The sequence below is a fragment of the Grampus griseus genome (assembly GCF_964374135.1).
Source record: "Grampus griseus genome assembly, chromosome: 3".
In the NCBI taxonomy this organism is placed as follows: domain Eukaryota; kingdom Metazoa; phylum Chordata; class Mammalia; order Artiodactyla; family Delphinidae; genus Grampus; species Grampus griseus.
The window spans coordinates 47,138,645-47,151,076 of NC_139019.1; the positions used below are offsets into that span (position 1 = coordinate 47,138,645).

Here is a 12,432-nt window from a genome sequence, read left to right on the forward strand (position 1 = left end):
GAGATTCCGCCTGCCGATGCAGGGGACGTGGGTTCGTGCCCCGGTCCGGGAGGATCCCACATGCTGCAGAGCGGCTGGGCCCGTGAGCCATGGCCACTGAGCCTGCGCGTCCGGAGCCTGTGCTCCGCAACAGGAGAGGCCACAGCAGTGAGAGGCTCGCATAACAAAAAAAAAAAAAAAAAAAAAAAATCATACCTACAAGTAAAGCAAATACATGATTGCATCCTCAGAGCTTCAAAGAAATACTTTGTTTTCATCACTGCTGCAAATTTTTTGTGGGAATTTGTCGGAAATGCAATGAAAAAAGCTTCAGCAGATATCTGTAGACAGTGACCAGAAGAAACTGGAAGTGAATTCGGCAAAATGCTAGGTCAAGACAACAAAAACACTGTAAATCAAAAAGAAATTTGAGATATTAAATTTTAGAAAGTATAGGCTGAAAAATAACATGTGAGCTTATAAGTAAGATCTAAAAAGTGCACATAAAAATATAAAACAGTGCTCATTAGGAGACAATAAGACATCTTAGCGAGGAGCCTGGGCTGTGCAGTCAGAAAGAGCCAGCTGTGACTGCCTATTACGTTACTACCCACAAGATGGGTAGTCTTGGGGAAGTTATCCAGTCTTAACTGAGTTCTCTGTTTCCTGAGCTGTAAATGGATATAAATTCCATAATAGCGGATATAAGCATTTAATAGGAAACTAGACATACCTAAAGGGAAAAGTGCTGAAAAGGAAGAAAGACTGAAGAAATTATCCATAATGCAGCACAGAAAGACAAACTATGGAAGCTAGAGGTTAAAACAGAAGATGGAAAAGATCTAAAATAGTTTAATTAGAGATTCAAAAGCAGAGTTGAGATTGTGACAAAGGCAATATTTAAAGTGACAAAAGACTTCAATCCTCTTAAGAGGCCCCACAAATCCCAAGTAGAATAATTGTTTAAAAAGCACATCATGTAAATTAGATACAGCATCATGAACTGCAGACCACCCAAGACAATGAGAAAATCTGAAAAAGCAGCCTGCCAAAAAAAGATACATTATCTGCAGAGGAATGACAATTAGAGTGGCAGTTGACTTCTCACGTAGCAACAGAAACCAGCTAACAAAGGAATGATAACTACAATGTACTGAAATAAAATAACTATCAACCTAGAATTCTACATGCAGCAGAAATAGCTTTAAAGAACGAGGGCATTCCTTATACTGAATGTACACTTAAAAATGGTTAAAATGGGGCTTCCCTGGTGGCGCAGTGGTTGAGAGTCCACCTGCCAATGCAGGGGACACGGGTTCGTGCCCCTGTCCGGGAAGATCCCACATGCCGTGGAGCGGCTGGGCCTGTGAGCCATGGCCGCTGAGCCTGCGCGTCCGGAGCCCGTGCTCCGCAGCGGGAGAGACCACAACAGTGAGAGGCCCGTGTACCGCAAAAAAAAAAAAAAAAAAAAAAAGGTTAAAATGGCCAGTTTTACGTTATATATATTTTACCACAACTTAAAAAAATGTTAAATGTCACATACCAAAAACCATTTAATTATGGTGCTAACCACACTTTAAAGGGGTTAATTGTATGGTGTGTGAATTCTATCACAATAAAGCTGTTTTAAAAAAGAATAATAGCAAAATAAAATGTTTTCAGACTAACAAAAACCAACAAACCCTTACTAAAGATAAATTCTAAAGAATGTACTTTCAGAAGGAAAAAAAGTGGTAAAGTATGTAGATAAGCCTATTAAACAAGGACTGTACATAATAACACGTTATCAGGCTTTAAAACAACAAAATTAAAATATATTACAACAATAATATCTAATTTGGGAGGGTGTTCTTAGTGCTTTCAACTCCCAGAAGAGTCTGAGGAGGGTTAAAAGGTAATGACTAACTTTAAACTTTGATAAATTAGTATGCAAGATGTAATTTCTAGGGATCCAATAAGATTAGAAACAGAGTGTCTACGTTTCAAATTAGTAGAAGAAAACATGAAATTATTTTTTAACTCCAAACAAAGGCAAGGAAGTGGAAACAAAGTGTTAGAAAATTCAACAAAGACTTATACCAAAATATAAAGTCATTATATTAAATACAATTTGTCTAAATGTTACAATTAAAAATAAAGATTATCAAGTTGGCTTCTTAAAAAAAATATTCCAACTGTATACTGTTTATAAGGTACAAAACTAAAATATAAGAATGCACAAAGATTGCAAACAAATGCATCACTAAAGATAAGGAGTGACCTTTCACAATGGTTTAAAAAAAAGCAAAAGAGGGAAGGATGCAGGGATGTAGGGAAGAAAGAAGTATAAACTGTACTGTATCTATTGCTTCATAATAAATCACCCTAGATTAAATGGCTTAAAGCAACAAACATTATCTCCTATTTTCTGTGGGTCCAGAATCCAGAAACAGTTTAGCTGAATCTCTCACAGGCTGCAATCAAGGTGTCAGCTAAGGCTGCCTTTATCTCAAGGCTCAACTAAGGGAGAATCCACTTCCAACATCACTCACATCAGGACTTCCCTGCTAGTCCAGTGGTTAAGACTCCACACTTCCACTCCAGGGGGCGCGGGGTGGATCCCTGGTCAGGGGTGCAGCCCAAAAAAATCAAAACCAAAGCAACATCACTCACATGGCTGTTGGCAGGCGTCAGTAGATCCACTTCCAAGATCACTCATACCGCTGTTGGCAGGCCTTCTGTCCTCTGGCTATTCAGCAGAGATGTCAGTTCCTTGCCTGAGGGGCCTCTCCATAGGGCAGCTCACAAGAGGGAAGCTGGCTTCCCTCAGAGGAAGCCCGGGAGAGAACAAGAGAGAGGGCCAGCAAGATGGAAGCCAGAGTCTTTGTGATCTAATCTCAAAAGTGATATCCCATCCCTTTTGTCATATTCTACTTGTTAAAACTGTGTCATGAGATCCAAGGTCACACACTCAAGGAGAGGAGATTACACAAGGGCATAAACACCAAAAGGCAGGGATCACTGGGGACATTTTACATGCTGTCAACCACAGAAATGAAAAACAAAAAGTGTCATTGTTTGCTTATGATGTGGTGAATACAGAAAATCCAGAAGAATCACACTAGAGTGAATGGGGAAGTCTAGCAAGCTCGTTGGGTACAAAAATCTAGACACAAAAATCAGTTTATACTATATATAAGCAACAAACAGAAAATGGAAATTTAAAAATAACCCCATTGGACTTCCCTGGTGGCACAGTGGTTAAGAATCTGCCTGCCAGTGCAGGGGACAAGGGTTCGAGCGCTGGTCCAGGAAGATCCCACATGCCATGGAGCAACTAAGCCCGTGTGCCACAACTACTGAGCCTGCGCTCTAGAGCCCGTGAGCCACAACTACTGAGCCCGCATGCCACAACTACTGAAGCCTGTGTGCCTAGAGCCCATGCTCTGCAACAAGAGAAGCCACCGCAATGAGAAGCCCGCGCGCCGCAATGAAGACCCAATGCAGCCAAAACTTAAATAAATAAAAATTTTAAAAAATATATATAGAGAGAAAAAAATAAATAACCCCATTTACCATAGGAGCAAACAGTTAAATAATAACTGTTGAAGCTAGGGTTGGGTACTATTATCTTTACCTTTTCATATATTTGAAAATTTTGGGACTTTCCTGGTGGTCCAGTGGTTAAGACTCCGTGCCTCCACTGCAAGGGGCACAGGTTCAATCCCTGGTCAGGGAAGTTCCGCATGCCACGCAGCGCAGCCAAAAAAAAAAGAAATATTTGCTATTAACTTTTTTTTAAAGTATCAAATATCTGGAAACAAATCTAACAAAAGATTTGCAAACGTTTACAGAGAAATTTAAATTTTTTTCTCATTTATTCTAAACAAATGGAGGGATAAAGCATGTTCACGGACTAGAAGACTCAATATCATAAAGACGGCAGTTCTCTACACATAGAGTTATAAGTTCAATACAATCAAAATCAAAATCTCAACTGTGTGTGTGTGTGTGTGTGTGTGTGTGTAGCCTAACAAGCTGATATTAAAATTTGAACAAAAGTGAAAAAACTGTGGGAAAAGTCTTCAGCCATATTAATAACACAAAGTAAAACCATAATGAGATACCATTATACATCCACCACACTGACAATTCAAACTGCCAATAGCAAGTTTTGGTGAGGATGGTAAGTAACAGGAACTCTTATACACTGCTGATGGGCTGTTAATTGGCACACCCACTTTGAAAAACTGGTTTTATCTACTCCTCAAGTTCACATGTAGGTGGTGGTTACGTTTTATGATCTCTCCATAAGTATGTGATATTTAACAGCAAAAAAAGTAAACTTAAGGGTAAAAAAAGAAAACAGTAACATAGATTCCCAAAGATGAGCAACAGAAGAGGAGACTCCGGAAAGTAAATTCTACCTCAGGGAACAAATAGAGCAGAAAGTAGATTTATTATTTGCTCTAAACAGAATTCCAAGGTCTAAGAATAAAATCCTGAAACACTAGAAATCTCCCATTACTTTCCACACTTGCATGATAAGGGGTACTCAAACCAATACAAATACTTATTTCCATCTTTGAAGAGGAAGTCCACTGCAGGAGGCATTCTGCTACGAAAGAACAGAGTGGGGGTCTCAAGTGCAAGTAAAATTCAGTCCAAAGAGCAGAGCAAGCCAATTAATGAGTGCCGCTCTTAGCGTTTTGGGTAATCAGTCTCAAAAGAAGCATTCCAGCTGCTCCATAATTTAAGTGTACCACTATTTGCAAGAGGGCAGAGCAAAGCAAAAGAAATGGACAAAGCACCTCCTAAAGTCTAGTACTAAAGCCCAAAACTCACTTATTTTATCATAGAAATAAATGATTGATGTGAGAACATTAGCTAAGGTGATGATGTTTAGCATCTGAAGATGCTCTCTGACTGACCTAAATATATATATTCTTTTTTTTTTAATTTTATCTATTTATTTTATTTATTTTTGGCCGCGTTGGGTCTGAGTTGCCACACGCAGGATCTTCGTTGAGGCATGTGGGATCTTTCATTGCAGTGTGTGGTCTCTTCATTGTGGTACACGGGCTTCTCTCTAGTTGTGGCTCACAGGCTCCAGAGTGCGTGGTCTCTGTAGTTGTGGCACGCGGGCTTAGTTTCCTCGCGGCATGTGGGATCTTAGTTCCCTGACCAGGGACTGAACCCACGTCCCCTGCATTGTAAGGCGGATTCTTTACCAATGGACCACCAGGGAACTCCCTGACCTAAATAAATGCCAAAAAAGAAACACCATGTACAGTATTAAAAAGAACAGTATTTATTTACATTCCATTTACTTTCAAAAGGATGAGGAAGCTGGGGAAAATATATTGATACTTATAAAGGAAGTAGTCTCATTTTACTTAACCCATTTGTGTTTTTCATGAAACAACAAAGATTTGACTTAGAATCACAGGGCTAATGAGACCAAAAGAATTTATCCAGTTCAATTTTCCATCTTTAGCCAAGACTGAAATTATACCACTGCAGGCAGATGAAAATCTACTTCACTTACAAGTAAACACCAACTAATACATACATCATAAAAGAACTAGCTTTCATAAAATCTGTCATAGCACCCAACAGATCTGCAATAAAAGACACAGCCATTGTAATAAAGAACATTAAGAATCTTTGTGCAACAGTGAAAAACAATTTATACAGCAGAAATCACAATTGGCTATTAGGTCAATAGCATCACAGTAACAGTACTCAGTGTCATTCTTATTCAAACATATACACTATTTTTCAGTCTTGGTTATCACAAAGACATCAGTAACTAGGATGTACACACAAATATTTTATAAACACCATAGGAAACAACAAATAAAAAAATGAAAATACCCTTACCTTTTGTAACAAATTAAAAACGTTAACTTTACCACTATATATTTGTCTCATTATTTTTAATTGGTTTGTACACTTTAAAAACAGCATTGAATTTTATAAAAATACTGATAATGGCTCAACATTTTTTGAAGTCAGGAAATCTTTATAATTCAGTAGTCTGTGGTTTATGTGCTTCTTTCTTCCACCACCATAGTCCTCTAACCACCTATTTACTCAAAAGCAACAGCAACAACAGAGGTCTTTAACAGCTATCCAAGTATTACATCCGAAAACTTCTAGTTCTTTGAAATGGTTGGAAGGGGTTTTTTAGTGTCCACATCAGCAGCTGTGGTTTTGCTTTAGGTTTTTCAGGAAACAGAAGTGCTTCACTTTCTGGTGTAGGAAATCGTTCTTGGTAGACTTCAGGATAGGACTTTTGAAACTAAAAATAAAAAAAAAAGGATCCAAGAAGTGTCAAAAAAACAAATGAAAGTCAATAAAATTGGACACTGTAATTATTGTTTGTTTGTTTTTGTTTTTTTTTTGGCGGTACGCGGGCCTCTCCCGTTGCGGAGCACAGACTCCGGACACGCAGGCTCATCGGCCATGGCTCACAGGCCCAGCCGCTCCGCAGCATGTGGGATACTCCCCGACCAGGGCACGAACCCGTGTCCCCTGCATCAGCAGGCGGACTCTCAACCACTGCGCCACCAGGGAAGCCCTGGGCACTGTAATTTTAAAATAAGTTTCTGATGCAATACTTCCCTATTTTTGTTTTGTTTTAATGTTTACTGCTTTCCATCAGAAAAGAAAATAAGAAGAAAACAGATCACAAGTTCACTTCAACACAAATCCATTTCTTTTTGTTAAATCATTGGATTGCACTTTCAATAGATCGGATTCATCTTTAATTTGATCTAATCTTCCAATAAACTCACTTTAGTCATACTTCTTTAAATTTCTCCCCTGCCAACTATAAACACACTTCCCTTCTAAAATATTCACAAGTAATTCTGACTTATGTTCTACACAGTCAAAGAAAATCTGGGCCCAACAACATTTCCCCATCTCCCTGCTTCTCCAGCTTAGCTCCACCTGCTTCTACCCAAATGGAAGAGAAAACATGCTGGTATACATTACTTTACAAAAAGCATACAGAGAAACAATATGTTTTTCCTTTGATTGTCACCACTGAACTCTTCTCCAAAATTACTCTGAGAAGAACAGGACGGGAATCTAGAACCTTTGTGCTTTGTGTGTAATCTTAGGTGGTGTGATCAGAAATCAAGCTATGCAGGATTCAGTCTTTAAAAATAAACACCATTCACTTGCTCTTGAATCAATACTTTAAAAATGATCAAGGTAGGACCTGTGTGGAAGGGGAGAGGCAGCACCTCTAAAGGAGGGCCTCTGGAGCGTGGAGTTCCAGAGTTCAGAGCCGCGTGGGTGACAGGGTCTTGGTGCTCTGGTCGGGTGTCAGGCCTGAGCCTCTGAGGTAGAAGAGCCAAGTTCAGGACATTGGTCCACCAGAGACCTCCCAGCCCCACATAATATCAAATGGCAAAAGCTCTCCCAGAGATCTCCATCTCAATGTCAAGACCCAACTCCACTCAATGACCAGCAAGCTACAGTGCTGGACACCCTATTCCAAACAACTAGCAAGACAGGAACACAACCCCACTCATTAGCAGAGAGGCTGCCTAAAATCATAATAAGGTCACAGACACTGCAAAACAACAACCGGACACAGTCCTGTCCACCAGAAAAACAAGATTCAGCCTCATCCACCAGAACACAGGCACCAGTCCCCTCCACCAGGAAGCCTACACAACCCACTGAACCAACCTTACCCAATGGGAGCAGACACCAAAAACAATGGGAACTAAGAACGTGCAGCCTGCGAAAAGAAGACCCCAAACATAGTAAGTTACACAAAATGAGAAGACAGAGAAATACACAGATGCTCCAGATGAAGGAGCAAGGTAAAAACCCACCAGACTAAACAAATGAAGAGGAAATAGGCAGTCTACCTGAAAAAGAATTCAGAGTAATGAGAGTAAAGATGATCCAAAATCTTGGAAATATAATGGAGAAAATACAAGAAACATTTAACAAGGACCTAGAAGAACTAAAGAGCACACAAACAATGATGAACAACACAATAAATAAAATTTAAAATTGTCTAGAAGGAATCAATAGCAGAATAACTGAGGCAGAAGAACAGATAAGTGACCTGGAAGATAAAATAGTGGAAATAACTACTGCAGAGCAGAATAAAGACAAAAGAATGAGGGGCTTCCCTGGTGGCGCAGTGGTTGAGAATCCGCTTGCCAATGCAGGGACGTGGGTTCGAGCCCTGGTCTGGGAAGATCCCACATGCCACAGAGCATCTGGGCCCGTGAGCCACAATTACCGAGCCTGCGCATCTGGAGTCTGTGCTCCGCAACAACGGAGGCTGCGATAGTGAGAGGCCCACGCACCGCGATGAAGAGTGGCCCCCGCTTGCCGCAACTGGAGAAAGCCCTCGCACAGAAACGAAGACCCAACACAGCCATAAATAATAAATAAATAAATAAATAAATAAAAAAGACGACACCACCAACCAGCCCGATTAGGAAACTTTCCTCCTGTTGTCCCTGCTCAGCACTACTACCTATGCTAAATCCAATCTATTTAAAAAAAAAAAAAAAGAAAAGAAAAAAGAATGAAAAGAATTGAGGACAGTCTCAGAGACCCCTGGGACAACATTAAACACAACAACATTTGAATTATAGGGGTTCCAGAAGAAGAAGAGAAAAAAAAAAAGGACTGAGAAAATATTTGAAGAGATAATAGTTGAAAACTATCCTAATACGGGAAAGGAAATAATCAAGTCCAGGAATCGCAGAGAGTACCATAAAGGATAAATCCAAGGAGAAACATGCCAAGACACATATTAATCAAACTATCAAAAATTAAATACAAAGAAAAAATATCAAAAGCAGCAAGGGAAAAGCAACAATTAACATACAAGGGAATCCCAATAAGGTTAACAGCTGATCTTTCAGCAGAAACTCTGCAAGCCAGAAGGGAGTGGCAGGACATATTTAAAGTGATGAAAGGGAAAAACCTACAACCAAGATTACTCTACTCAGCAAGGATCTCATTCAGATTCGACGGAGAAATTAAAACCTTTACAGACTGGCCAAAGCTAAGAGAATTCAGCACCACCAAGCCAGCTTTACAACAAATGCTAAAGGAACTTCTCTAGGCAGGAAACACAAGAAAAGGAAAAGACCTATGATAACAAACCCAAAACAATTAAGAAAATGGTAATAGGAACATACATATCAATAATTACCTTAAATGTAAATGGATTAAATGCTTCAACCAAAAGACACAGATTGGCTGAATGGATACAAAAACAAGACCCTTATATAGGCTGTCTACAAGAGATCCACTTCAGACCTAGGGACACATACAGACTGAAAGTGAGGGGATGGAAAAAGATATTCCATGCAATTGGAAATCAGAAGAAAGCTGGAGTAGTAATTCTCATATCAGACAAAACAGATTTTAAAATAAAGACTATTAGAAGAGACAAAGAAGGACACTACATAATGATCAAGGGATCGATCCAAGAAGAAGATATAACAATTGTAAATATTTATGCACCCAACATAGGAGCACCTCAATACATAAGGCAAATGCTAACAGCCATATAAGGGGAAATCGACAGTAACACATTCATAGTAGGGGACTTTAACACCCCACTTTCACCAATGGACAGATCATCCAAAATGAAAATAAATAAGGAAACACAAGCTTTAAATGATACATTAAACAAGATGGACTCAATTGATATTTATAGGACATTCCATCCAAAAACAACAGAATACACTTTCTTCTAAGATATACAGATTGCCAACAAACACATGAAAGGATGCTCAACGTCACTGATCATTAGAGAACCACAAATCAAATTACAATGAGTATCACCTCACACCAGTCAGAATGGCTATCATCAAAAAATCTACAAACAATAAATGCTGGAGAGGGTGTGGAGAAAATGCAACCCTCTTTCTTGCATTGTTGGTAGGAATGTAAATTGACACAGCCACTATGGAGAGCAGTATGGAGGTTCCTTAAAAAACTGAAAATAAAACTACCATATGACCCAGCAATCCCACTACTGGGCATATACCCTGAGAAAACCATAGTTCAAAAAGAGTCATGTACCACAATGTTCACTGCATCTCTATTTACAACTTCCAGGACATGGACGCAACCTAAGTGTCCATCGACAGATGAATGGATAAAGAAGATGTGGCACATATATACAATGGAATATCACTCAGCCATAAAAAGAAAGGAAATTGAGTTATCTGTAGTGAAGTGGGTGGACCCAGACTCTGTCATACAGAGTGGTAACTCAGAAAGAGAAAAACAAATACCGTATGCCAATACATACACATGGAATCTAAAAAAAAAAAAAAAAAAAAATGGTTCTGAAGAACCTAGAGGCGACAGGAATAAAGGTGCAGATGTAGAGCATGGACTTGAGGACATGAGGAGGGGGAAGGGTAAGCTGGGACGAAGTGAGAGAGTAGCATGGACATATATACACTACCAAATGTAAAATCGATAGCTAGTGGGAAGCAGCCGCATAGCACAGGGAGATCAGCTCGGTGCTTTGTGACCACCTAGAGGGGTGGGATTGGGAGGGTGGGAGGGAGACGCAAGAGGGAGGGGATATGGGGATATATGTATATGTATACCTGATTCACTTTGTTATACAGCAGAAACCAACACACCATTGTAAAGCAATTACACTCCAATAAAGATGTTACAAAAAAAAAAGATGTTAAAAACGATTTTAAAAAAAGAAAGAAAGTTGGGGAGTGTGTTGAATAAAAGAGACTTATGAGACAAAAACAAAAACAAAAGCAAACAAAAAAAAAAGATCAAGGTATGTATAACTGAAACTAACACAACATTGTAAATCAATTACACTTCAAGTTTTAAAAAAGATCAAGTTAAACCTATGCTGAGTTGAAAACTCTTCTCTGAAACCCTAAGCTGTGTTGTTTAACAAGAACTAAAAACTTTTAGTGATGCCCGCAGCAAGAAACCAATTTGATAGGGGCTATGTAAAACCAAAGACTCTTGAATTCTGGACATTTTACACTTGTGAATTCAGTCTGATTTGCCTTTCAAAAAAATCCAAAGAAACTGTTCTCATTTGACAGCCTCTCTGAATTTAAAGTAATTGCTCCACTAACTCACATCATACCACATATCAAAACCAAGGACAAATATTAGAGAATAGCTTCATAAATGAAGAGCTCAATAATGGTGAAAGATTTACATTGGAGAATAAAGACCTGGAAAACTGACCATATTTGTGTAAATTAATATATGAAATAAAATATTTACTTTCAAAACTGCTCTGTCTCAGAAGATGAGATTCGTATGAAACCTATTAAAATAGAGAATAAAAAGGAAACAAAACAACATAAGAACGGTAGGGAGAAGAAATGACTTATGAAGAATATCCTTTTTACCTGCTTCAATTTTTTCTTCTTTTCTTTACTGGAGAGTTTGGCATCTGTGATGACTTCCTCCAACAATGCTGCCACAGGTTCCTGAGAGCCGTATACTCTTTGGTATTCAAATTCCTCTGGGCTAATTTGACGGCAAAATGATGGAGCAGACAAAGTGATATCCATATCAGCTCCTGGGTATTTTATCTGGGGCAAAGGGATTATTAGTGAAAGCACATTTTCAAATAAATTTCAAGAATTAATTCAGACCGTAGATCTCCTAGTAGGAATGATATGACATTCAATTTGACTGGGAAAAACTATAATGAAAAGTAAAAAGTGTTTCCATAACTTCAAAAAAAAATCACGTAAAGCCACAATGTAGCATATAAGTTTTTGCCTTTTTAAACCCCAAAGCCATTTTCATAAACAAAAAACCTTGTGCTCTCTTCTAATAAGATCTGAAATTTACACACAAACTGAACATATTGCCTAGAATGATTCCAAACACACATGATGAACTATGTAGGTTCTTCCCACATCTGGAGAGTCTGTTCCTCCCTCCCTTGGGCACTGACAAAAGTACAAGTTTAGCTCAGCTGCTGTGTAGAGGGAAGTACTGCACCCATCTCCAAACATGTTCATAGCATGAAACTAGTGAAAACAAATGTGCAGACACTACAGGGCAAAAGGCAGAAGGTTGAAATAAGAGGGAAAAAGGTACCAAGATCTATAAATAAAAGCATCCATTAAAAATACTTAATTTCATCCAAATCAAAACTACAATGAGATATCACCTCACACCAGTCAGAATGGCCATCATCAAAAAAATCCACAAACAATAAATGCTGGAGAGGGTGTGGAAAGAAGGGAACCCTCCTACACTCTTGGTGGGAATGTAAATTAGTACAGCCACCTTCACAGCATGAAGGTTCCTCAAAAAACTAAAAATAGAGCTACCACATGACCACGCAATCCCACTCCTGGGCATATATCCGGAGAAAAACATGGTCTGACAGGATACATGCACACCAATGTTCATTGCAGTACTGTTTACAATAGGCAAGACATGGAAACAACCTAAATGTCC

At 39.0% G+C, this 12,432-nt stretch overlaps 1 protein-coding gene across 3 annotated transcripts in view; it reads right to left on the bottom strand.

Moving 5' to 3' along the window:
- Positions 1–6,100: 6,100 nt before the first annotated feature.
- Positions 6,101–12,432, bottom strand: part of DEPDC1B (DEP domain containing 1B) — a gene marked incomplete at both ends in the record, with an annotated part of 107,028 nt that continues 100,696 nt past the window's right edge. For 2 of the 3 annotated variants that reach the window (XM_082652094.1, XM_082652092.1), the window contains 2 exons: positions 6,101–6,262; positions 11,364–11,549. In XM_082652094.1, the coding sequence (XP_082508220.1) occupies positions 6,101–6,262; positions 11,364–11,549 (348 nt within the window). The remainder of the gene's footprint in view (positions 6,263–11,363; positions 11,550–12,432) is intronic. The other variant, XM_082652093.1, reaches the window with a different exon arrangement.